Below are 25865 nucleotides of genomic sequence, written 5' to 3' on the forward strand. Positions count from 1 at the left end.
GGTTGAGTCACTGACCAGGGGGTCCCCGCACTGGGGTCAGAACATTTCTGCCGGCCATTACTGGGGTCCTGGAGCGCGACAAGCTGTCCATCTTCACCGCCTTTAAGATATCCCGTCTCGACTCGCCATCATCGCCAGCTTCTTTCCGGTAACCTCATCCCAGGTCTATCCCCCAGTATTAACCTACTTCGATCCCGGATATTCGTCACCGATCAAACCGCTCCGCAAATTCCTGCCATGTCGGACAATGTCGGCCTCTCGACACCCCGCGGTTCTGGGACCTCGGGGTATGTGCAGCGCAACCTCGCCCACCAGAGGCCACGCGACATGGCCGCGCCCTACCTCCCGCGTAATGACGCCGACAGCATGCGCCACAAACCCCGCCAACCGGATAAGGGGCTACTGGAGCACGACCGCAAGCGCGAGGTTGAAGTCAAGGTGTTCGAGCTACGGGACAAGCTCGAGGAAGAAGAGTTAGTTCGGCTTCCACTTCTTTCCGCCGAGTTACGGCCCGCTAACGATGTACGATACAGGGTTGATGAGGACGAGATCGAATCCCGCTGTGATGAGCTGCGCAAAAAGCTGCTGGCCGATCTGGAGAAGAGCCTGGCCGGAAATGGGAGGAGGGGGGACGGGAGTAGCGGAGTCGGACCGAGACGGAACTTCAAGATGCACCAGGTACACGAGCTGGCCGATGCAAAAATCAAGGAGAGTGAGAGGTTGAGGCAGGCGCTCAAAATTAGCAAGGATTATGAGGAAGGGAGCCACTGGAAAAAGCAGGAAGAGAGGTTGAAGAAGGGGTTAGAGCAGGACGCAGACAGGCCCCATGAGGGCACAAGGGGAAATGGAGAGAGGGAAAGGGATAGCAGGGACAGCTACTGATCGGGCGACTTAAGCGTTTGGTTCATTGTCGGTTTTATGCAAGGATGGAGCCTGGCGTTTGGTGTTAACGGAGTGTATTCCAAGGAAAGTTTTCATAAGTACCAGGAACGGAAACAGAAAGATTCAGTCCTGCGGGATGATATCAAATCCCCAACTTAAGCATGAGGCCGAGATCACCTCTACACAAGATCTTCCTCGTACAAGCTGTCAGTTCTTTGGATCCCCAAGTTTACCACTGTGTTTGGCCAGAAGACCCACGGGCTGTCCCTTCTCGTCGAGTCCAGCATCGCCTCAACCCCCTTAAAGTACCTAAGCAACGCATCTCAGCCATCGCCGCTCACGGACATCGCGATGGCCTCTTCGCCCCGTCAGCACGTTCTGACCTCTGTACCAAGAAAGCCCCACCCAGCCAACTGCTCTGCATGAATACAAAGACGTCTTCCATCCTCTCGTAGCTTCGGAATTCTACTATGTATGCAAGGACGGGATCCAAAAATCCTCTCCGATCTCACCCCTCCCCCCTCTCGGCTACATAGAACCAATCCCCTCCAAAGGACTCTGCATCACGCAGACCACACACTCACGACCAACCCCCGCACCGCCCGTTCTCCTTGTCCCGCAGGTTCCGGGTGGTTTGCTGCAAAGCAGACCGCATACATATGCAACGGAACGTCCCCCGATCGTCCCCATCACGACAAACTGATTAGTGGGAGAAGAGACGAAAATCCCTTGCCTTTCTGACCCACACCCCCCCTTTCCCTTTCTGGATGGATGGGAGCGGGAGCAAAAATGGGTTTGTGTCCTCCTGCTTCAACCCGCTGCAAGGGCGGGTCGAGCGGGGTGGCGTTCAATTGATACAACGGTACGGAGTAAGGTGTGGTTTAAAAAAGGTGGCCGAGATGGGACAGGATCCTCGGCGTTGGGGGCGGTTTGTCGATCGACGTTGGGGAGTATACCATGTACACTACATCATGCTATTTACACATATAGGTAGAGTTGCAGTTGCAGATCGGATCCTGTTTTGAGTTGAAACAATTTGTCCGAATCGAAAACAATGAAGATAGTTAGGCACAAACGGGTTGTCACCAACCATATCCTAACTGCTGTGTTTCGACCGCTATCGTCATGTCATGGCAGTGGACAGCTGAGGTCGCTAAACAGGACCCGTTGTGTCGTCCATAGCAAGCCACTCAGCGTGTTCATTGGTAACGGCCAAAATAGGCCAAGCAGGAGAAGGTCGAAGGAGAATTACAGCACAGCACAGCAGTGATAAAGCGAAACATGCCTCATATATTCCACATGATTCCCCGATGAGGTACATACAGCCGTTTATCACCCTCACCAATGCAGCCCTCCCTCCAAAACATGTCAAAAATCCAAGATGAGATAAACGCCGCCCCTAAGCCAACCAAGCATTCGACCATCAACCGATCGATACCAAAAGGAAACAAAGCCTGGATTGTTTCATATATTTGTTCGATATCTTTCCGGCCCCATACCCCGTTCGTCAACGTCTTCGGGATAGCTGACCCTGTAGGGGCGCATCTCCGTGGCATCTCCGTGTTGTATCGCCCCATGCCCGTTCGTGTCCTATATCGTGATATGTCATTCGTTGTAAATATCATCTCCCTCCCGGCCGAGCCTCCATCGACCGATAAGCGACGGGGAGTAATTTTGTGCCCGTTTCATACCCCAGATCGACCTTCTGCCGAGTTTTGATCGGTCACCAACCCAAATTTCCTTGTTGCCCCTCTAGCAACAAAAGCCGGCCAACGCTTTGATCAAACTCCGGAAAAGAATGAACCAAACCGGCCTATATCATCAACTGACATGCCACCTCTACTAAATCGCCACATTCAAACGAACGACCGGCAGAATCTCGACCGATTTGACCGCATCCAAAAAACAGAAGAAGACAAAAAAGGCGCGGCGCCGTCCAACACAGGAAGGCCCCGCTGCGGGTTCACAAGATAAGCACATCGAGCGTCACCCAGCAACACCAAGTAACCGATTGGGGTAATTCTCCGTGGCGCGTCCGTTCATAGGAAGCCAGACTCAGCCAAGACCCTGGAGAGAAACAGTCATGTTAACATCACTAGCGTTTCACAATCATGATGAAAAAAGACCAACGGGGATTGGGTACAGCAATCACAGGGCACAGCCGACCGAAACACGAACAAGCAGAGCAAAGGATTCGAGCTGGCCTACCTCACGATCTTCTCGTCTTCTCGCTCCCGCGGCTCGATCTGTAGACTCCTGTCGTACATCTCGTGTACGTCTCCGGCTGCTTGCATGTTGCTCACAATATAATCCTGCAGCTCGGGCACCGATTGTAGAGAGTAGGCCACGTTCTGGTATTGTTGAATGTCGCGAATGACTTCGGCTGTTTTCGCCCGCTTCGCAAAATTGATCAGGTTGGTCTTCTTGATGATAGACGGAATACCGTCCTCAATGAAGGTAAGGTCCGTAAGGTACACGCCTGAGGGACACCGGTTAGTATCCCACGTTGTAGAAAGGGGTCAAGTGGAGAATGAAGGAATAGGGGCCGTGTCAGTCATACCGAAAAATGGAATGCAGGGCGGATTCGCGGCGTGTAACGTTTCTCGGTACTCGCCAAAGTTCTTGGTGCTGGCCATGAGCTTGCGCATGGTCTCCAAGGTCGCCTGGATGCGCTGTGGCACTTGGTCCCACGTCCGCTTGAGGCGAGCAATGGGCGCTGTGCCCAGCGCCGAGATGATTGAAGTCAGGGTCGAAAAGTTATTCAAAATCCGGCATTTCTGTTGCACAAAGTCAGTCAAGTTCTCTCTGATGTGACGAGACAAGGATAGCATGAGTAAAGGGGGAAGGGGGGTAATTACGTCAGCGACTGCCACAAAGTGCTTGATGACGACCACACGCTTTCTAACATCGGTCTGCGACAGAATCATCTCCGCCACCCAGTTGGTCATCTGGTTAGAGTGCAGAATCAGCGCCTTGACGTTTGGCGCTGGCTCTGGCTCACCCTCCCCGACCTTCTTTTGCCACGTCTTGTTGAGGCACTCTGTCGATTTGATCTTCGCGTAGAGTTTGGACTCAATGATCGTGAGCTGTCGGGCGAATTCAACGACGTCAATGTCGAGGAATTTGAGCTTCTTCATGTTTTTCGGCATGATGGGTGCTGGTGTGTTTTGGTTCACTGTCTGGACCATACGCCGCCCGCCGAAATCTTTACCGCTCAGTCGTTGCTCCAGTATGGTCATCAATGGAACGGAGCCGGGTGTTTCTGCTGTCTTAATAGTGTCTTTGGCGAAGTTGTACATGTCGCGGATAAGCTGCTTCGTCTCTTCGTTGTAATCTTCCATCCAAAAGGTGTCGAGCCAACTCTTGAGGATGTTGACGACGCGGAACCGGATCGGCCGCTGCTTCCGGTCCCGCCAGGTATCGAAATCGGGTTGAATCAGTCCTTCGGGTGGCTGGGTACTGAACCTCTTGACTAGCATCTCAAACAATTCCCGCGCATTGGTAAAGGAGCGGTACGTCAAGAGGAACGTGTTGTTGAAGTTTGCATCCAGCTTGTCGTGCCGTGTCAGCTGCTCGACAAGGGCCACCAAAGACCCGCCCTTGACAGCGGGAGGCGTGACCTTAATATCCCAGGACAAGTCGCCTTCATGGTCAAGGTTTAGGAAATCAGGCGATTCATCGACTGGAGGCGCTAGTGGGGGCGGGGGCGCCACTGGTTCTGGGTCTTCCCCGAAGAATCGTTTCATCTTGGAGGGATCACCCTTCCGGTAGTTGTTAGCTGGGATGGTTTCGCCTTCTGTGAATGACTGCGAGCCAATTGGCAGCCCGGGTCGTAGCAGACCCCGAGATTCTGTCCGCTGATGCGGCCGTTCGTATGGCATCGTCTCTATCCGTCTGAGGGGCTCGCGTGGGAGGACTTCTTCTCGTACGTGGACTTCCTGTTGCTGGAGGACCATGGACACCTGTTCGGATAACAGCTGAAGCGAGAAGCCAATGTGGGATGAGTTGGTCTCGAGGGCTCGTGCGCATTGTTTGACGTATTCGAGTCTCTCTTCCAGACACTGTCCCCGAACCTCCGACCACTCATCGGCCAGTGGGCCCGCGACGGCCTGGCATCCCAAGAGCAGGTCCGAGATATTGTCGTAGAGACTCTGTTTGTTGGTGCTGAAATCAGCAAGCTGCGGAGTCTGGAAGCTGTTGCCGAGTAACGATAGATCAATAGACTCGATCATGGCGATCCAGGGTTTGAAGGTGTCCAAAACTTTGCCTCCTGCGGCACAGACATTGTTGCCAACCACCTCGTGCTTGTACGGCGTGACCACCATATCGCTGACGAGTAGGTTCTTCTCGAGTTCCCTGATGCTGGAAACCAACAACCTCTTCAGCTCGTCGAGTCGTTCTAAAAGTTTGTTGTCGAGGATGGCGGTGGGCTCCACGACGCCTTCTTCGTCTTCTAGGAAGTTGGACGTGATGGGATCGCGCGGCGTCAGCCCATTATTCTGCCAGCTCCCGCCAGCGCTGGAACCGATAACGAACCCGGGGAACAGCCTAGGTATCTCTTCGCCACGCTGTTGCCTCGCGACTTCGACATAACTATACACACCCAGAAGAACGCCGTCGGCTTCTTGTAGACATTTTTGAACGGATTCGGCATTTGGCCAGTCGGCCGCTGCGATGTGCGAGGAGATGACGAGCTTGGAGAACTTGGACATCATGTCCCGGAAATGAGGGTAGAGAGCTTTGTTGGTGGAGATGATAGATGGTTGCCCGGAGTGGTTGTCCGTTGTGCCCGAGCCGGCAGCAAGTAGGAGGCGCAAGTGGTCTGAGATGTCCTCTGCCCGCGCGACGTATTCTGAGCGGTTCCCATTTTCGATGGCTTGGCGATAGCGGTCGACCGACTTCTTCATGTTCGTAACCAGCCGGCTCCAGGTCAAAGGCGGGGTGGTACCATCGTCGAAAAACGAACGTGGGATGGTGGCCGCCGTCGGGAGGTTAAATCCGGAGCTGGTGAAGGAAGTTGAGGCGGGGGCTTGGAGGTGGTTGTTGCCGTTTCCGATCGCATCGCCGCGCGCCCTCGTGCCGGAAGATTGGCCGTTTATCGAGTCCATCGAGGCGGAAGGTGAGAGGACGCCGCGGGCACCGGCTCTGCGGGTCGCAGCTAGGGGCCCACGCGCTCCGTTCATTAGCGCTTCGCCGTCCAACTCGGATGCTGAATTTACGTCGGATTCTTCGTCTTCTTCTTGTGTCAGGCCCCTCGCAATCATTTCGGGTGGTGGCCGCGTCCTGTCCGGCATGCTGACATTCATGCGGTCCCGCGGTCCCGTTTCATTCAGTGACGAGGGAGACTCGAGCGGTAACTCCATGCTACTCTCGCCGGTCATGGTATTGTAGTAGAAGAGTCGGCCGTCTGTGGTTGCTTGTGGGATCCAAAAGTCGGCCCCAGCACGGTCGCGATCGGCGCCCTCGAGTGGAAGTCCTTCGTCGTCGCGGTCGGAGACATCGTCGTCATCGATACCCTCCTCATAGACCTCCTGCTCGTCATTTTCGTCGTCTATCCGCTCCGGATCGCCGCCATCCTCCATTTCTGGCATCTCATCTGGGCTTGTGATAATCTGACAGTAGTTGCTGGGGAACCATCCCCGCACACCATTGATAACTCCATCCCACCAACCACTTTCCAACCTTGTGATGACCTGAATAATGTCCCCCTCATGGAAGCTCAAGCTCGTCCTGTCATCAGCCTCGTAGTCGTAGAGGGCGCGCACATACATGGCACCTGGAGGCGCCGAGCCCACGATGCCGTTCATGGCGGAAGTGGTGTCTGCTACAAAATAGGGCGCAGCGGAGGACGAGGAAGACGCAGATGTGTTTTGACTCTGGAATGCCGACACAGAGCCCTGCGTCATTAGCATGTTGAGGTTGTTGTCGGAACAGGCACCGGCGACATGGACGAAATACGCGGCCTTGTCGGCTGGAGCCAGTCGTCGATTCAAGAAGCCTTCCGACCCTTCGGCTTATGTCCGTTACTCTTCGCTCGCGTCCTGTGGGCGTCCGTCCCACTATGCGTGAACTGAATGACCGAGGGCGACCAGGCGAACCGCGGGTGGGTGCAGGTGCTGGAGGTGCCGAAAGCGTCGGACACGATTTGGGCTGTAACCAATTTCGGGGTCGCTCGAATTTGACCAGGCACAATGTTGTTGGACCAGAAAACGAAAGGTGACCGGCTGGATGTTGTTCTTGTGCGGGCGCTTGGGGGTCTTGACGAGAACAAAAAGAGCCGCGGTGGGCGATCTGACTGGTCGCTTCGCGGGGGTAGGAGGGTGGTTGAGGGTTTGCGCGCGCCAGGTGGTTGAGAGAGAGGGGGATGGGAGGGTGCAATTCGCCTAATTTCTGAGTGGGCGAGTGGTCTCCGATAGGCGGGCCGCTGGGAAAGGCAGAGGAAGGATCCGCTGGCTTTTCCCAGGTCACTCCCCGCATGCCTTGCTACCGTCGCGAATCAGAGACAGCGCTGCTTCAACTGGTCGCCCACTCGCTAACGTGATTGAGGATGACGGGCATATGGGTAAACAGGGACAAGCTAGGCTTTGCCTGCGAGCACGAAGGGGGCAGGGCGGGGGTTACTAGGATGGTGTTGAGAAGCGTCTGGGTCTGTAGAATTCATGCTTCTGATGGAGAGAACTTGTCTATGTAGGTACTGCGACAAAACCTCTCTCTACTAACTTATGTACAAAGTACCTATTTGCGGTCTGTGGGCAGGATTGCAGGTGGCCGAGAGGACGGGACAACGTTACTGTACCAACCAAGGTCTAGTGGCAGCTGGCACTGGCATGGACGCCCACGGCTAAGGTGGGTACGGTACCGCATAAAGCTCCCTCAGACCCGCGATGCTCGAGGACTTTCTAGCAATGGAATTTGGACGTAATGGAATGGAACGTCTGATCTCTGGACAAACCCCACTGTTTTCTTCTTCGTGTGTGGTTCCAGAAGATCCCCGGGGGCAGCGTCCGTGGGCGAACATGAAACTAGCAACTCAAAAGCTCAAAGCCCCTTTTTTTGTGCTGTAACCCACGCTCCCGTTCGTTGCGCTGATAGATGCCTTGTGCGGTCCTCTGTGCGAGTCCGCGGCTGCTGCCACGATTCTTGGCGCCCACCCCTGCCCCTCATTCCCCTTTCGGGACCTTGCCTAATTTTCTCTGCAAGCTGCGCGATGGTCCAAAGGCCTCGCTCCGATGGCTGCACTTCCCCCCGCATTCCGTAGTTTTGCAGCATATTCTTTTCAACGAAATGCGGAACTTTCGAACCCTTTCGTGGGCTTTGTGTGCAATTCGGCGAGAGGGAGATCCGGGAGACATTGGAGACCATCGGCCCCTCCCCTGTGGAACTGTATCGGCGATCGAACTCGAACCTGCCAACTGCCGAAGCGCTGCTGGAGGCGTTTGTCGTCCCGAGAACCTGGAGCTTCCCTGAAATCGAGAGCGGGAGATCAAGCCTCGACTCGGCCGCGCGGGGTGTTCCCACAAGGCGCGAAGTGCGAGGTTTGCTCATCGTGGATGTTCCTCGTTACTGAAGTGCCCACTTCCTTCAACTATCCAATGACCCTGTAGTTCCCCATCGACTCGTGTAAGCTCGTCGGCAAACCAGAGGATCGTCCAGAGCCCGTGGGGCTGCGGGGTTGAGGCGAAAGCACAAGAGCCATCAAGTGGGTGGGTTCGATAGGGAAACAAGTGCACCCGCCATCAATGCAATGGGAGTTATCTGTGTCGTTGGACTTGTCCGACCTGGCTCCCTGGCCACCGGTCACCTCTCTGAGGTATCTCCGTGGCTTCTCCGATCCAAACGAGCTCCCTTAGGTTTCGCAGCGTGAAACCTGACTCGCCCTGACTCGCTCGGGTGCGGTATCGCGAGTTTGCCCACGACCTACACAGTAAGCATTCATGGACCGATCGATGGTTCTTGGTTCCGAAAAGTCGGGCAGACGCCTCCCAGCTGCATCATGAGAACTCCCTGAGCTTTGCATGCACGATGACCTAATTCGCAAGTTTCCCACCACGAAGTCGGGCTGCTGCCGGCTTCATCAACAGGTCGCAGAGATGGATGCTGATTCAGATATGCCGTGGGGTATTCCATCCCTCAGTGAGCAACTCTCTCTCTCCTCCGCCCTGGCGTGGGACGCCCCATCTTTTTTCCAACGTCTCGTTTCGACCCCCACGGCAAGAGCATCTAGAAGTTCGAGGCCACGTTTTTATCCCACTGGATAACGCTAATCTCGCCGCACGATAACCGTAAGCCTCACCTGCCCTTCTCGGCGACCGAACCGGCGAGCCCCGAAGCAACGGCCAACGATGACTCCCGTTCACCACACCGTCAAGTCAACGTCGGGATTTTGAATCGTATTGGTGTACGACTCCAATCCCTAGCCACAGAGCGAGGAATGCAAGAAGGCGGTGACGCAGCTGACTTGCCCCAACGGCATGTGGCTGACATCGCGGATGGACATTTCCTACGGACGTATGTATGGGTAGGTTCAAGAAACGACGACAGCGGCATCAGACCAGCACGTGGACACTGGGCCGTCGGAAGGCGCGGTTGACTTAGTTATCGCCTTGCCAGCCCTTTCTCATCTGCATCGCTCTCTGGACCGACCTTCGGTTGCGAAAATACACGAGACTACCGGATGCCAACAACAACAACACACTGGCGGACACAAACCCCACTCACAGGAAGAGCGGCAAGCATCTCGTGACCCGGCCTCGTCGCCATCGGGCCTGGAAGGATGTTGTTCGGTGGTTCGGCCCTCTCCTCTTGCAGAACACATCGGCGCGAAAGTGTCTCGAATTTGGTGCCGTCCACCGGCCGGTTACCACGTATACCCTTGGATGAGGCTAGGCCCAACCCGTCGGCGGCGGTGTCGGCCCATGCCGGAGCGGCAGAGCAGAGGAAAAGATGAAGTCAGCGCCGCTTGCCGTTTGGGATGGTGATTCGTGGCTACGAAGAGAATGACCCGAATCGCTTTGCATCCGCCCGCCGCTTTGTGTCCCCCTATCGGGAGGAAACCGGTGGGTGTCCCGACGGAGGGGTCTTCCGTCTTGGCTTTTCCTTTCCTTTTGTCACCTTGGGAATCCTCCTGAAGGTGCGGTGAGGCTCTGGCCCCAGCCCTTGCTTCTTTACCCCTGGGCCATGCAGCATATTAGTCAGGAAGTCAGGCCAGAACATCGTAAGAAAAAAAAAGCTGTACTTTGTACAAAGTATTCCTCCAGTCGTTAACGTTTAAACTCAGAGGAAGCCGCAACAACGGACATGCGCACACAAAATTGGTTCATGCGAAACGGCGAGTCATCAGCGAGGAATACTTGGCCGAAGGAATCGTTAGGGTTATTGGGAACAGCGTCACCCAAGGAGTATCAATTTCCGAACCCTCGGCCTCGGGCCATGTGCTGGAGGCCCGGATGTTACCCAAGGTCCCACCTCCAGCGCCCGGTGTGGAAGGGACGATTCCTGTCGCTGTTTTGGAATGAGGGATGGCCGAGCGAAGGGTTGAATGACGGTGGACTTGACAGATGTTCAAAGGCAGCTGAGGGCGAATCAGTTGAGCGATCAACGGTAACTACTCGTCGCTTTTTCCTTCCACTTGTCGCGGCTGAAGAACCACCTGAATGCCCGGCTAGGTTAGCCACTGTGTGAACCTCCGGGTGCGCCGAGGAGCCAGGGGTTTGTCGCTTCGTTCCTTCCTTCCTTCCAGAAGCGTTCTTTCCTTTGCACCGCACCCCCTGTCCTCCCCCAACCCCGAGATCTTCCGCCATTTCGTGGTCTCAATGCTTTTGATGAACCGTCAATGCGATTCTGGCCGCGATCACGTCTGCATTCGGCCATGGAGGAGCATCGCCGTAGTGTCGTGTACACACTACGCTACTGCGTACTACACTAGTACACTTCACTCTATACTATGGACTGTGTCGTACTCTAACAGGGAAAACGGCCAGCCCCCAGCCCCCTCCAGTTTTGTCACACGTTTTCAAAACAACACAGGTCTGCTAGGTGACTGTAGCGTTTCGTCCTCAGTTTTCTCTATGTACAAACCCATCGTAAACAGGGTAATGCCATTTCGTAGTTAACAACGGAGAGAAGAGGGTACCAGATGGGTAGATAACTTTGGAACAAAGCTCGCCGGTTCGATTGCGCCTACTTCGGACCAAAGTACCAGAGCATCGTTCGCCCATGATCTCAATCGCAAGGACGAGGCGTAAGATCTCCCCGCCAACTTGTAAAACGAGGGGAGAACAAACTCTCCATCAATTCCCACCCCGAAACGCTCATCCCGCTTTCTCCAAAAATGCAATCCGGCCGCACCTGCTCTCCATTCTTGGTCGGTCCGAGTGGGGCAGACTGCAAAGTTTAAGTCACCGACAAAAGATCGAGGGGTGTTGCGTTCCCAAAGCCGGGAACCACCAATTTAGCTCGCAACCGGCTTCGTCTTCCGCCCCGCATTAGCGTCCAAATTGCAACCTTGCCAGGCCGACAGGCCGACGGCCACCGTGCGTCCAATTTCAGGGGCCGAAAATTCTCTTCTTCCAAACAAGCCGGACGTTGGAAGAGACCCAGTCGGGATGCCTCTTGGACATTGCGATGGCCGGCCTATCCAGCTGCTGTATCAGCCTGCTGGCGGGTCTTGTCTTTTTTATTTCGCCCGATATTGCCAGGCTTGCTGGTTGCAGCGTCAGAGCATCCAATGGAACCTGTAACAACAGTTGCCCCTCCAACTCATCGAGGGACCCGTTTGCAGGTTCGTGGCCTCGATAGTCTCGATGGACACTCGAGCGCGCTTTCTAACCGTCTTGAGCCAAGCCGCCAAGATCCCAAACCTGACCGGTCGAGCTCCAGCACCAACCCCTCCAAAGAGTGGGTCGCGGAGCTTACCCACCCCGTCTCCTGCCACCGCGCAGACGGAACCGAGTGAATTGGTTGATCGGGGCAGCGGCGGAGCAAAACGGCATGGCGGGCAGATTGGATTGATGGGAGGAGGGGGAGGGGTTAAAAAAAAGAAGGGAGTTCCAAACGACCCCGCCAATTTTGCTTGATACTTTTTGAATAAACAACCCCAGAATCTTCTCGGACTGATGGTTGTGTGTTTTTTTTTTTCGTCGTCGCTCAAGAGTCTTGGTCACGGGGCAGTCAAAAGTTGACGATGTGGCATTTTTGATGTCGACGGTCAAGGGGATTGGCTCTGGTTATCCGCTGCCGCAGCCCTACTTGCGGCATTGCCGTGCATTTTACGCAGCAGACACCCTCCCCATGAGTGGGCCTTGCTGATTTCAAACGGCGCTGTTGAGCGACCGCTATTTTCGGTATGGCTGTACAAAACTCAGCGTGCGTGCTGCTGAACACCACCCGAACTCCTACTAGTATTGGCGAGGGGTGCGTGGATTGACACGACGCTGTCAGGATAGGATGGGATGTAACTGATCAGACCGCACTTCGTTAGGTCGTTGGTGATGCCCCGCGATGACAGCGCAGCGCTGCAATGAAGGCGAGGGCGACCCACTGCGTCCCGAGCTCTTGCAGCTCCGAACTCCACAACGAAGTACTCCTTGACTCCAAGGTCGCTCTCCATGTGGCGGTCAGCGGCCGCAGCGAAATGTGCTGCAGAAAGACACCGCCCTCGAAGACTTGACACCATGAGGGGCAGATTGTTTGCGCCGCCCCGGCGCCTCTCCCCCTGTCCAAAAAAAAAATTCTGAGGAGGGACGAGAGGAGGGGCAGGAAACCCGAGTGTGGTCTTGAAGAAGCAACGGCAGGAGTGTGCGCGACCAGAACGTGAACGTGGCCAATTTCCGCTCCTCCCACGCGAACCCGGAAGCTCCGTTCTCCAACACGCGTTAGGGTGGACGGGACTCCTGATAGGGTGCCTCGCTCTAACAGCGCGTTCAGCTTAAGAAAGTTACCTCCTTCCCTAACTTCAGCTCTGCCCCGCGTGGCCCCTCGACACCCCACCTCATTTTGTCGGTACTTGTACGAGACATGGAACGACGTTGAATGCCAGCTCTGCAATACCCCGCCAGAGAACCTTTAGCGCGCTGTAAGCGCACAAAAAAGAGTTGTTGTTCCTGTCAACATATTCCCGAGGCCCTCACCGCTCTCTTGAAGAGACAACAACTTGAAGGACGCGGCGCTGGGCTCAGACGGAGACCTTGCAAGTAATGTAGATGACTGGTTGCGAAATTCCCAACCACTCGGTGGGCCCGCCAGCAGCTCGTTCCCGTGCTTGACTGGGAACGCGACCAGCTAAACCTAATCGGGACAAAGACAAAATTGTGCCCACTCGCACGCAGCTGGCTGGTCACCGGGGTGTCACCCCCACCTGCATTGGCTGTTTCCCTTCCCCCCTCCAGAGGTTCGCGGAGCCCATTTTTCCCCTCTCATCCCCCCTTCTTTCCAGGCGCCAGCGCTTTTGAAAACCCCTCCCACTTCTACTTCCTATTCCCACCACCACTTCCCCCCGTTGTCGTCGTCGTCGTCACCGCCCACCCCACCCCGTTCCTGCACATAACAGTCTTTGCTCTTTCGTAGCAAGACGTCGTTTTCGATTTCCACGGCGAAAGGCCATTATTTAATCCACCCCCCATCGGCATTTCTTTCCATGATCATATCACCAATGAGCAGCTACACGACGAACAGTCCGCAAGACACACTTTAAATCCCACGGGAGCGCGCGCGCGAGCGAAGAGGAGTTCAGGCGATCTCAACTATCGTTCTGTGAGGAGGGTCCAACACCACTTCCGAGTACCGTCGTCATTGTCGCTATCGCCGTCAATCAACCTTTGCAGTAGCCGTTCGGTCTCTTTCCCCACCGTTCGACGCGCAAATCGCGACAAAGACAAAATCAGTCCACAAGATGCCTGGCGCAAGCGTGGCAGTCATGCCATCCTCGACTACATCCACACCGGCTACCCGGAAGACCTCACTCGCCCCAGAAAGAAAATACAAGTGCCAGTTTTGCAATCGGGCCTTCAGCAGGAGCGAACACAGGAGCAGGCATGAGCGTTCTCGTATGTCTCCTTTCTATTATTATCGTTTTGCTAGTTCGGAGATGCAAGCTAACATGGCTATAGACACCAAGGAGCGGCCTTTCAAGTGCATGAAGTGTCGCAGCACATTCGTGCGACGCGACCTTCTCCTCCGCCATGACCGTACCGTCCACGCCAAAGATGGGGGTGTCCCCCTCCACAGCGACGGCAAACGCCGTGGCGGCCCCAAGACTGCTCGCCCGAGCAGTGGCCCTTCCAAGTCGGCCATTGCGATTGATGCCTCCGCCCTCGAGCAGATCGAAGCTAGCAGCGATGGGGTGTTCGATGTTGAGACCGCGGCGATGCTCGTTGCTGACCTCCACCAGAAGGCGACCGCAGCGGCTCGGGCCAACAGCAGCCAGTACGATGCTAGTTCGAACATGTCTTTCTCTCAGAACGGGTCGTCGATGGATTCCACATACGCCTCTCAATGGGAGGGTGGCTTCGCTGGTCAGGATCAGAAAGCGCACTCGATCAGCTCTGACCACCCGATGGCCGGCCAGAATGCCCATATGGCCCCGGGCCTCCAGGCACTTGTCAACTCGCTTCCTCCGTCAGCTACCGCCACCCCGACTCCTCAGTCGCCTTATCTGGCTCAGCGAACCCACAGCCCGCTCGATGTCTCTCAGCCTGCTACTGGGTTCAAGGCGCCTCAGGTCTATAGTGACGAGGAGCGCAACGTGATCCTTGACAACATCCGCGGCAGTGACAGCGAACACGCCATCCCAGAGGGCTTCCGCGTCCCGAACCTACCCTCGCTGAACCGCTATCTGGCCACCTACTTTGGCTTGTTCCACCATCACCTGCCGTTCCTGCACCCAGCTTCCTTCGAGCCGACGCAGATGTCGCCCGCCATTCTCCTGGCAGTTCTCTCTATCGGCGCCCTATATGCGTTCGACCAGGAGCAGGCATACATGCTTCACATTGGTTCAAAGGTGCTAGTCAACCAGTTCCTCCAGAACAAGGAGAACTTCAGCTCTCGCAAGTGCCCTCTCTGGACGATGCAGAGCTCTCTCCTCAACATGATCTTTGCCAGCTGGAGCGGGGACCCCAAGGGCCTGGAATGGGCGTGTTCGATCAAGAGTCTGCTTGCCAACATGGTTGCTGGGAACCGTTACGAGCTCAAGCTTCGACAAGAAGCTCGCGAGGGTCGCGCCCCGACCCGTGCCGAGTGGGTCGAAGACGAAGGTTGCCGCCGTACATACTACGCCGTGTACATCTTCTTCGGCTTGTTGACGTTGACCTACAACCACACGCCGGCCATGAGCTTCAACGAGTTTGAGGATCTCGAGCTGCCGTCTACTGAAGCTCTGTGGAACATCAAGGTCACTGAGGACGCTTGGCAGGACCATCTCAAGGTCTCACCAAGTGTCACCTTCATGGACGCCCACGACAATCTCTTCCAGGGAGAGACGCTCAAGTACAGCGCCTTCGCGACGCGTGTTATGATCAACGCGCTCTTCCTCGAGGTGTGGTACCACAAGCGCAGCCCGGAGGCACTGCAGGACGTGGTGACTGAGTACAAGCTCCGTTTGGCTCTCGAGACGTGGGAGAAGTCCCTGGATCTCTGTGAGCCTGAGGCATTCTCGGTGCCGCTCAGCGCTCCTCACAAGGGCCATCCCCTCATCTTCAATGCCAAGGCCATGTTCCGCAACGCGCGCGCTAGGCTCGAGGTCGACTTGAAGGCGGTACAGGAGGCGCTCCGGTACCACGATTCGTACGAGGTCGCGGCGGCCATGTCGAACGCGAGGGACCGTGTCAAGCGTTCCAGCGAGATGCTCAAGGTTATCCAGGAGTGTTACAATTGCATCGAGACTGCGGTTCTGCAGGGCGTCCGCTGGGTCGCGCGCACCTCGCCGACCAACTGGAGCATCGAGCACCCGCTGTGCGGCATGGATCTCATGATTATCCTTAGCCTGTGGCTGTATCGTCTGGAACATGACGAGGAGCCGGCTACGGAGGAGGAACTAGTCATGTACAATCGCATCCGCCAGCTGTTTGACAAGGACGTCGACGAGACTTATGTCGCTCATCTGAGCTCCGTCGTTGCTCGTCTTTGGGGCTCGATGCTGGATGAAGTCGTCGTTTGGGGGTGAGTGACCTGTCATTTTCTACTTTGATTTTATCCTGCGAGTTTACGTGTCCAGTGCTAACGATTGGTATCAGAATCACTCGGTTGATGGGCGAATCCTTCCGGCTCCACTCGCAAGCCTTGATCGGCTACGTGGACGATGTTGCTGCCTCCCCCAGTGTCTCGACGCCGTCCATGACCTCGCAGGGCGCTGACGAAGACAGCGTGTATTAACTTTGACGACATTGACGACTTCATTTTGTCTCCTAATTCATACGTCAAGGATTGGGGTGTGGCTTGTTAGGGCATATACCTTGTTTGTGTCTCTTATTTCATTCTTGTTCAGATTCCCTCCGTTTTCCTTGCTGGGACTAATGGGCTCTTTGCCGTTTTCCGTTTTGTTTTTCTTTAACTCGTGGGGTCTGGTCAGGCGCCATGGGATTGTCGGGACATTCATGATGCCTTCTCCTTTCATTCTTCTTTCTTATCTGGGTCCTTCGTCGCTTTTGCTTGCATTTTCGTCTTCGCGCTCCCGCGCCGCATTATCACGGGCTCGGCAACTCGGGGCAGGTTTCGTACGGTTTCGCATTCACAGTGGTCCAGTGGGAGGACCACCGCTCCCGCAAACCCTAATATCTGCACTGTTGGCTGGTCCATGTGGAGGGCTCTATTTCGTTCTCCGTGTTCCATTAACCCCTTCTACACTATTTAATCTTGCCTTCGCAGCGTTTTCTTTCTTTTCCTTTTTGTTTTTCGTTTATTTCCACTATTAACTTTGCCGCTTTCTCTCCTTTCTTCGCTTCACCTCGGATACCTTGTTCGATATATTGGTTTTTTCTCCCTTTTTCTTTCTCGCGTACTGCTCTTCGTTTCGTTTTCTTTTCAAGTCTCGTTTTTCTTTCTTTTGCTATTTGCCTATCTGTTCGGCTTCCTGTACTAGATACGGGCGGAATCTAGGGAGGAAAATACTCGAGGAGGATGGAAACTCGAGAGCACGGGCGGATACGGATGGGGCGGTCTTGGGATTCGGCGGCCGGGTATAAAGGGGGAGGAGCGGATCTCCTTACTGGTAGTCGTTCGGCTTGGGCTGTTTTTGTGCGTTTAACTGGCGCAGAGGTAGAGAGCGGCAGAGTCCGTTCAACTCAAAGATTGATAATTCCTACCTCGAAACGCACTTGGCGTCAGTTCAGTTTTCCTGTCTCATCTGTTAATTGTCCTGCGTCAGTTTCCTCTCTTGCTCGTTTCGCAGCGTATCTAGTTGAATTTATTATATATTTGTTTGACCTCGCGGCCTGAGAGCCAATTCGCATCTTCATTACTCCTTCACCCCTCAGACAAAAGGAGGTAAAAGAAGAGAGACAAGGGTTATGTTGATGGTGAAGTTATTTCCCGTGAAGAGACCATGCTCGTGAAAGCGGTTAACTTTTTTCTAGTTCCTTTAATTCAGACAACGATAACCAAGCAAAACGCAATGCATGCAAAGAACCCTGGCTTCATGCGGCCCAACCTGCATGCTCCCCCCCTCGCCCCTCCTCTCAGCTTGCTGTGGGTTCCTGCAGATCTTCCCCTTTTCTTCATCCTGACTTCACCCAAAAGTCACGCCGCCTTCCTCTTCAAGTATCGGGTGCTCGCCTTGCAGCGCCAGACTGGGGACGGACAGTCACCCGCGCGCTTCACGAAAGGCCTGTTCTTGTTCTTTTTTTTCTCCCTCTCTCTCAGCTGCAGTGGACTGGGAAAAGACTGACACGCTGAGTCTTTAGTTAGGCCTCGTATTTTCTCGGGCTTGGCCATCCCGCTCATTCATGCCCGAGGAGGGCCCGTACCGTTTGGGTTCGGAAGTGTTTGCATCTTCGGCTTTGGTTCCCTTCCATTTCTATGGACGGGTTGTTTGTCTCTCATGCTCCGTCCGCCCCGCGAAACAATGGCCGTCAAGATGTGGTATCGGTCGGCCGTTTGCTTCTTATACAAGGGAGTACGGAACGGCGTATTCGGCGCGGTTTCACCTTGCGTGACGGGAATGGGCATGGTGAGGATTCCATCACACCCCCGGTCCTCATCCGGGCGGCTGCTGCTTTTGAAAGAAGTGAAACATTGCTGCACACCGACTTAGGGTAATGCGACTAGGACGAATAACTAAGTGGCGCTAGGCGAGGAGGAATCCGGCCCTCGGCGCTTGCTTGCTTTGTTCCTTGCTTGTTTGTGGGACGGGCCAACGCCTTTTCCTGCAGTCAAGGAACACAAACCCGCTGGCTTTTTCTTTTTTCTTTTTTTTTCTACACTTCCCTCACTCTCACCTTGTACACAGTGCACGGGACACAACCCCCGAGACAGCCTCCCCGCCAGCCAGCCAGCCACTGCAGCAAAGCCACTCTCGAGATATGGCCGGGAGATAGATAGGTAGCCGTCACTTCAGCCAAGCCAAGCAAGTCCAGTCATAGATAGCCATGACCTTTCGACTCTCTCACCACCAGCCGGGTTCCTACCGCTGCCAATCCGCTACGCTCCTCGTCTTGCTGTCCTGGTGTATCCTCCAGCTGGCCCAACCAGTCCTAGCCGACTGCGAATGTGGCTATCTCCTCCGTCTCCCCTCCGCCGATCCCGTATCCAACGCTCGTTCTGTCTCATCATCATCGTCGAATGACCAAACAACAACGCTCCTCTTCACGGACCTAATCGAGACGGATTTCAGCCGTTTAGCGGCTCACAGCGCGGATACCAACAACAACAACAATAATAATGCTAATTATCATAGCCAAGGCAGGTGGTGGGATAACACCGACTGGATCCCGCAGGCCTTCAACCTGACGCGCGAGCGTGCCCGCGGCCAGTATGGCGAGATGTTTGCCGTCGACAACGTCCGGCTTTTTTCGGATGATCAGAGCTCGGCAACGAAGAAGGGTGTGACGGAGGAGGGGCTGGAGCTGGTGGTGAGAAGCGATATTGTGGACGGGATGGTGCCCGTTGCGGAGCTAGATACGGCCCGGTTGGATGTGAGGTGGGGAACGTTTCGGGCGGGGATGAAGTTGTCAAGTGTGCCGGGGACATGTGCCGCTTTCTTTTGGGTAGGTTTATCCTTTTTTTTTCAGGTTTCTTGTCTCCTCTCTTCTTTTCTGTGGTTATCATACAGGGCGGCTTGGCTGGATATCAATGACTTCCGAACCAAACTCACACCCAACGCGCACAGTACTTCAACGACACCCAAGAAATCGACATGGAGTTCCTCACCAAAGACTTCCACCGCTCCAACAACAGCTACCCCGTCAACCTGGTCCTCCAGTCCCGCGAATCCGCCCTCGCCGGCTTCGACGCCGCCCACCCAGCCCCCAACAACAACACCAACAACAACGAAAACCCCAACTTCGTCCTAGCCTACCTCCCCTTCGACCCCACCGCCGGCTTCCACGAATACCGCATCGACTACCTCCCCGACCGCGTACTCTTCTTCGCCGACGGCCAACAACTCGCCTCAATGGCCGGCTCCGCCGCCGTGCCAACCACCCCGGGCCACCTCATCCTGCAGCACTGGAGCAACGGGAACCCGCTCTGGTCCGGCGGTCCGCCGTCGCTGGCGGCTGCGAAAGCGCAGGGGGATCCGGATGGGCCGGCGCTCGAGGTGCGGTATGTCAAGGCGTATTTTAACTCGTCCACCATCATCCGGAATGATGACGGCGGCGAGCCGCAGCAGAAATGGGAGGGCGAGGCCGAATACAATAGTCGGTGTCGGGATCCAAAGGCGTTGAACGCTGTGTGTGAGATTCCCGAGGTAACTCCGCAAGACACGAGTGCGGTGAGTTGGTTTTTTGGGGATCATACCAATATGACGCATGGGACGGTTCAGCCACCAGGAGGGTCTGGCAATAATGGTGATGGGGAGAGCGACGCATCAAGGGTGATCATGGGGATGGCGTGGGTAGCGGTGTTGTTGAGCGGATGGCTTATGGTGTTGTAATTGGGGGCCGAGAGTGTCGGCTATTTTTTTGGGTACTTGCGGGTGAGAAAGAGGGGTGGTTGTCGGAAGGAGCAGCGTGATGTTGGATATGAACCTCCACGGCACCTCTCGTGACACAACCACTCCGGATAATATCACTCCATAAAATACTAAAATTACATCTTGCATCTTGAACAAGCAACACGCTAGTGAACGGCGGGAACACCGCTTGCTTCGTCGCAGAAACGGGGAGAAGCAAGCGATACCCAAATAGCAATCCCTCAAAGTAGCCACCCTAACCCTCAGAGGAGTTTCATACAATTTCGTAGCAGAGCAAAACACTCAACTCAGAGCTGGGGAGAAAAAAACACCGACCGTGATACGATAACTGAAAAGAGATCCATACGACGAAAAGAAAAGCACTCTCAAACTCGTCCCAGGGATCTCAAGACCGCGGGCGACTCGCCGCAGAAACGAGACTGGATTTGAATTTGAATAAAGCACAAGCAAAAAAAGGGGGAAATAAAACCAAAACCAGAGCATCCTCATAATCATACCGGCAACCTCAACCCAGCCGTCAAGCAACCGAGCCCATCTATCCATCATCCCCCAGCAGCTTCTTAGTCTGTCTCCCAGCGCCACATAACATTAACCCTCCCGTCTCTCCACAGTAACCTCCACTAACCACCCTGAACATTTTCGTCGTCCTTGCCTTATCCACCAACCGGTATTGCAATCAACAGCCACTCTCACAGCAACATCAACCGTTCTACTAACTCGCATCCTAGCGCGCAGCTGGCTTCCTAGTCCTAGCCGAAGGCTTCCTCGTGGTAGGCTCAGACCCATCCACAGCTACAGGAGTAGCCTTATCCCCCCTCCAAGTCGCTTTGGCCCTCCTAGCGGGCACATCAGGCACAGGAGCGGCAGGCTTGGCTTTCCTCCGGGTACTCCGCATCGGTGGCGGAGCCTCTTCCTCCTCATCACCATTTTCCTTCTCCTCCTCATCTCCATTTGCTCCGTTTTCTTCCGCCTCATCGTCCTCGGCCGCACCATTGCCGTTCTTGCCATCCGTGGCGGCCTCTTCCATCTCAACATCTCCATTTTCTGCTTCGTCCTCGTCGTCGGAAGCCGGTGCCGGGGAGACCTTAGCCTTCGATTTCGGCTTTGTCCGCGTTGCTAGCGTCCTCTTTCCACGCGTGGCCGGTTTCTCGGCCTTTTTCGACACTACCACCTCTTCTTCGTCTTCTTCGTCTTCCTTTTCGCTCTCGTCGGCTCCAGCTTCCTCAGCTACTTCGACCACCGATCCCTCTTCTTCGTCGCCCTCCTCCTGTTCCTCTTCACTCCCACTTCCGCTTTCACTGTCATCGTCCCCATTTTGACTCCCATCATACTCCCATTCCGCCACACCATCCAACATCTCCTCGTCATCATCATCCGAATCGCGTTCAATGTACGACTGATTGAGACCCTTGGACCGACCACTCCGACGGCGTTCCGAGTCTGGCACGGCCCGTTCCGCCGTAGCAGCTTTCTTGGCTTTGGTGGACGACGAGGTCTTCTTGGACTTCGGGGTGCTTGTCTTTTTGGCGCTCTTGATAGGCCGTGACTCTCTAGGGTGGCTGGATCCGGAGGATTTGGTTTGCACGCGGGCTTTCTTGGATGGGTGGCGGGAGTCGTCGACGGATTTGCGTTTCTGCGGGAGGGGGGGATTAGTCTCGAGTTCGAGTATGATGTGAGCGGAAAGGGACAACAAGGAAGAGACTTCTCATTACCTTCTTGCGATCCATAGCGCGCAAGAGCTCATCCAGCTTCTCGTCAATACCATCCGGCACGAGCTGCTTCTCCGCAATGGCCTGCGCCTCGTCATGCGACTTGAGCGCATTGTACAGTCCAACCGGCAAGCCGACCTTGCCCGGGAACGTGTTGAACACCCAATTCTTCTTCTCCTGCCATTTACGCACGACCGCCTGCGCCAAGTCGCTCAGCACCTGGTGGTGATCGCTTCCCGGGTCCAGTGCGTCCTGCGTCTGTTTGACCCGCTCCGCATACTTGTAGATCAGGCCCAGGTTGGACTCGGTCGCGACTAGGTTGATGTAGAAGAGCATGTACCGGGCGTGGTCGACTAGCTCATCCGGCTCGGCGGCATAGTCGGGATGGTGAGCCAGAAGGGATAGGAGGCGCGGCATCACGGCCTCGAGGACAGGCTGCTTGTTGTCCTGGAAGTGGCGCGCCCGCGACCGGATCCAAGTTTCGGTCCGTAGCTTGAACTCCGTGCTAGGCTCAAACGCCATCAGGAAGACGATGGTGTAGAAACGCGAGCGCAGTTTACTGGCGGCTAGGTATTTCTGTAGCTTCTTGACGAAACCGTGGCGGACGTCTTGGACGGCGTCTTGCGTTGTCAGAGCAAGGGCGTCAAAATCCTCCGGGCCAAGCAACTCGTCAAAGTGTTTTTGCGTGCACAGCTTCAGCAACAACTGCGCCGCAAGAAGCCTCAGCCGAGACCGGTGGTGCTTGGGTGTGTTCTTGGTTTTCGAGATTTCTCCCTTGTTCTTGATCAACTTCATGAACAGCTTCCAAACATCACGAGCCGTCTGCTTCGCCTCGTCCACGTCCTCTGCACTCCTGAGCCGGTTGGCCAGGGTCTTCAGAGCGAGGCACTTGGCTTGGCATTCCTCATCCAGGCTGGCATCGTCAACCCAGTCCGGATCCTTGTCGCTGGCTGAGTTCCGGACCTCGAGAAGAACCTGTTGTACTGCCATATTCAGAATCTTGCTCTCCGCCTTTTCGGTGACTCGAGGAGCCAGTAGCTCAAGTTGGCTCACGGCAGCTAGCTTGTTGAGGAAGTTCTTGGATCCATACGTCCAGTCCTTCTCGATCCGCTGGAGAAGGTCAGTTGCGGTAACCAGGCTTCTGTCGTCTTTCTTGGCAAGCATGATGTTAATCGCGTACTTGGCAGCCCGCGGGGGCTGGCCGTACAGCGCGTAGTTGATCATGGTGCGCGTGAAGTCCCTCTCTGCCGGCACATCCTTAGGGTACTTCCGAGCATAAGTCGAGCACGCCTTCAACGTCTCAACGACTACCGGGTCGTTTTGCCGCGTTTGCGTGGGAGCTTGGTCGACAAGGTCCTTGCACAGCTGGCCAATGTGCGTCTTGAAGAGGTCGGGGTTCCGCTGCGAAATCTCGTTGAGAATTTCGTGGGCGGCCGCCCCCATGCCGTCCTTGTCCGACCTGGAGCACTCCATAATCGCGGCCAGGTGGCTGCGGTTGAACATAACACAGCCCGACCTGTAAAGGAGGGGCAGCAGCGTATCGCGAACCACCGGGTCCTTGCTAGCTTGGATGCGCTTCATCAACTCCTTCAGGGCCTTGTAGACCGTTTTGAAGTCGTGCTCCTGCCCGATGACATACTTGATAAGATTGTAACTCCGCCGGTCATTGGTCTTGGCAAACCGATAGAGTTCTTGCTCCGCCTTGGGTCCGTCCGGAAGGAATTGGGAGATGTAACGGGTCGTTTTGTTAAGGTTGGCAATTTTCCTCGAAGCATCCTCGTCCATCACGCCCCCGTTGAACTGGTCGCACTGCTTGACGTATGTCTCGAGAACGTGGGAAAACTGCGGTTGCCGCGCCTGCATGGCAAAGAACGCCTTCTTCCCACTGGTATCGAGTGAGCGGAGGAGAAGGAGGATTCTCTCCGCCCGTACTGCATCAGGGTCGCTGGCCACACCTTGGGACTGTGAGGCCTCTCCGTTGGAGGCGGCGGCTTTAGAAGCCTTCTTCGGAGGTGGCGGGTAAGACAGCGGTACGAGACACTCGTAAATGACGCGATCCAACAAAACGTTCAATTCCAGATCGTTGGCGTAGAACGAATTGTAAATTCGGCTGGGAACCGCTGCCAGGGCAGCAGTCACCGCTTCGTGGCCGGCGAGAAGTTCGCCGGAAGCAACGCCCCAGAGCTTCCCCAGAAGAGACATAGCCGCGACTCGCACGGCTGGCTTCTTGTCACGGCAGCGGTCGGCCAGCGTGGATAAGACGGATCCCTCCTTGCCGACGCCCCCGTTCGGGCCAAGTTTCAGGATGACATCCCGGAAGCCGAAGCACTCAATAGCCTTGACGGCAGCCAGTCTGACCTTCTCGTCGCTATCCGAAAGCCTCTCTCCAATGCCTTGGATCAGCGCCGTCTCATCTTCGCGCCCGAGCCCAATGCCACCGGCCGAGGTTGAGAGAATGTGCCCGACAGCGGCAGTCCAGGCAGAGCGGATAGCGGGCGACTTATCATTCCTCCGGCTTAGGAAGTTGTGGAAAGTCGCGTTGTGGGTCTGAGAGAAAGAGATGGCGGAAAGGGGTGTGGTAAGAATGTTCGCAGACGAAGCATCAAGTTTATCTTCGTCATCCAACTTCAAAGGTGGGTAGGCAGCCGGGTCCAGGACTGGTGGGGGCGGCGGCCCAGCAGCACCAATACCGGAAATCATGTCGCCTAGCGTCTCCGTGGCAAGTTGGCGCAGATGCACATTATCGGCAGAGAGCTCGGCGTCAACCTGCGGAACCACGTTCTGGAGAATTTGGGGTGCAGCCTTCCAGATCTCACGGATAAGTGTGTGCGCCTTCTTCAATTCCCTCAGGTCCTTTTCAGTCGCCCCGGATGGCCCCTCCTCGTCATCGTCATCCACGTCCCTAGCGTCGCCTTTTCCAGCAAAGCCCGTGGAGTCGACGATGACATCGCTGAAGTACTGGCTAACGAAGCGGGCCATCTTGTCGGGGAAGAGTTGACATAGATGCTTCACAATCTGGTAGGCCTCAGGTTCTTCCTTGGCAAGGAGGGTGGCCTGATTTTCGTCGAGCTGCGTGTGGTTCTGCTTGTCCCTGCCGCTCCCGGGTGCGGCAGCCCTCAAGAACTGCGCCATCATCACATCCACCACCTTGGCCGGGAGACTCGCAGCATCTTCAACCAAGACACCAAGGAGCTCTTGCATACTATACTCGACATCCTTGGCGACTTGCTCTCCCTGGGCCGATTTGGAACCGGATACGCCGTCAAAGATGCTGGAGAAAAGGACTAATAAGAGAGCTTCGCTACCATCGACGTCGAGCAGCAGGACGATACTCTTAATCTCGGCCAAGGAGCGCAGGACGTACTTGTGTTGGTTGTTGTAGGGATTGGAGGTGTCGAAGAGGGCGGGGATTATGGACGTGACGGTAAGGTTGAAGAAGTCCTAATTAATTTAGACCGGTTAGCTGGGATGACCGATTGGACCCTTGGAAGGAGAGGAGGGATGAGTGAGGGGCAATCGCACCTTAAGTTGAGTCGGGGTAAAGGGCGCATCTGGGGCGCAAAGACGGAGGATATCAACAACGCAGCAGGCCGTATAGGCACGCACACCCCTGTCCTTGTGAGCGAGCAGGTGGTTCCCGGCCACGTCTTTGGCGACCTTGGTGAGTGACGATGGATCGGTCGTCTCTTGGTCCATCTCTGCCAGCTCCTTGGTCAATTTGTCGAGCCGCTTGAGCAGCGTATCGATGGCGATCGGCTTGCCGGGACGCCATGATAGCGACTCGTTGAACTGCAGTCCGACCGTTCCCTCCGGCTCTTGTTCCTCGACCTCAGCGGCCGCACTCCGACGAGGCGCCATGGCGCGCGATGGCCGTCAATGATACCAATGATACCACAAAAACTCCGGGTCAATTTCGTTTCTGTTGTCGCGTTTGTCGCTGGAAAAAAGGGTGAAAAGGCGGGGGAACGTAAAGTCTGTTTGAGCTGGCGGTGCGCGTGTGGTGCGACCACGATGGTGTCGTTTAGCGACCCTCGACAGTCAATTGGCGCTGGGAAGTTGTGGGACGTCTGATGTCTAATGCGGGCGCTGCGCGTCGATTAAAAAATGCGACGAAATCAATGCGGGTCGGTAATAAGTACGCCGTCCCGTGTCGC

General features: G+C 55.5%; 5 protein-coding genes across 5 annotated transcripts; 3 read left to right on the forward strand and 2 right to left on the reverse strand.

Moving 5' to 3' along the window:
* Positions 1-237: 237 nt before the first annotated feature.
* C8A04DRAFT_37070 (cwf21 domain-containing protein) lies at positions 238-882 on the forward strand (the record flags this gene model as incomplete). Its single annotated transcript, XM_062783758.1, has 2 exons — positions 238-473; positions 534-882. The coding sequence occupies 2 exons, from the start codon at positions 238-240 to the stop codon at positions 880-882; spliced, it is 585 nt and encodes a 194-aa protein (XP_062637205.1).
* Positions 883-2921: 2039 nt separating this feature from the next.
* C8A04DRAFT_11958 (ras guanine nucleotide exchange factor domain-containing protein) lies at positions 2922-6653 on the reverse strand (the record flags this gene model as incomplete). Its single annotated transcript, XM_062777163.1, has 3 exons — positions 2922-2949; positions 3091-3361; positions 3443-6653. The coding sequence occupies 3 exons, from the start codon at positions 6651-6653 to the stop codon at positions 2922-2924; spliced, it is 3510 nt and encodes a 1169-aa protein (XP_062637206.1).
* A 7118-nt stretch (positions 6654-13771) lies between these two features.
* C8A04DRAFT_28402 (uncharacterized protein) lies at positions 13772-16248 on the forward strand (the record flags this gene model as incomplete). The annotated part of the gene is made up of 3 exons (XM_062780632.1): positions 13772-13925; positions 13989-16035; positions 16110-16248. 3 exons carry the CDS (start codon positions 13772-13774, stop codon positions 16246-16248), a joined length of 2340 nt encoding a protein of 779 aa, XP_062637207.1.
* A 2210-nt stretch (positions 16249-18458) lies between these two features.
* C8A04DRAFT_12005 (glycoside hydrolase, family 16) lies at positions 18459-19963 on the forward strand (the record flags this gene model as incomplete). Its single annotated transcript, XM_062777180.1, has 2 exons — positions 18459-19076; positions 19199-19963. The coding sequence occupies 2 exons, from the start codon at positions 18459-18461 to the stop codon at positions 19961-19963; spliced, it is 1383 nt and encodes a 460-aa protein (XP_062637208.1).
* Positions 19964-20726: 763 nt separating this feature from the next.
* Positions 20727-25569, reverse strand: C8A04DRAFT_12025 (armadillo-type protein; the record flags this gene model as incomplete). Its single annotated transcript, XM_062777189.1, has 4 exons — positions 20727-20947; positions 20993-21635; positions 21715-25152; positions 25234-25569. 4 exons carry the CDS (start codon positions 25567-25569, stop codon positions 20727-20729), a joined length of 4638 nt encoding a protein of 1545 aa, XP_062637209.1.
* Positions 25570-25865: the final 296 nt, after the last annotated feature.

This window comes from Dichotomopilus funicola (genome assembly GCF_033296635.1).
Source record: "Dichotomopilus funicola strain CBS 141.50 unplaced genomic scaffold C8A04scaffold_29, whole genome shotgun sequence".
NCBI classification, from domain to species: domain Eukaryota; kingdom Fungi; phylum Ascomycota; class Sordariomycetes; order Sordariales; family Chaetomiaceae; genus Dichotomopilus; species Dichotomopilus funicola.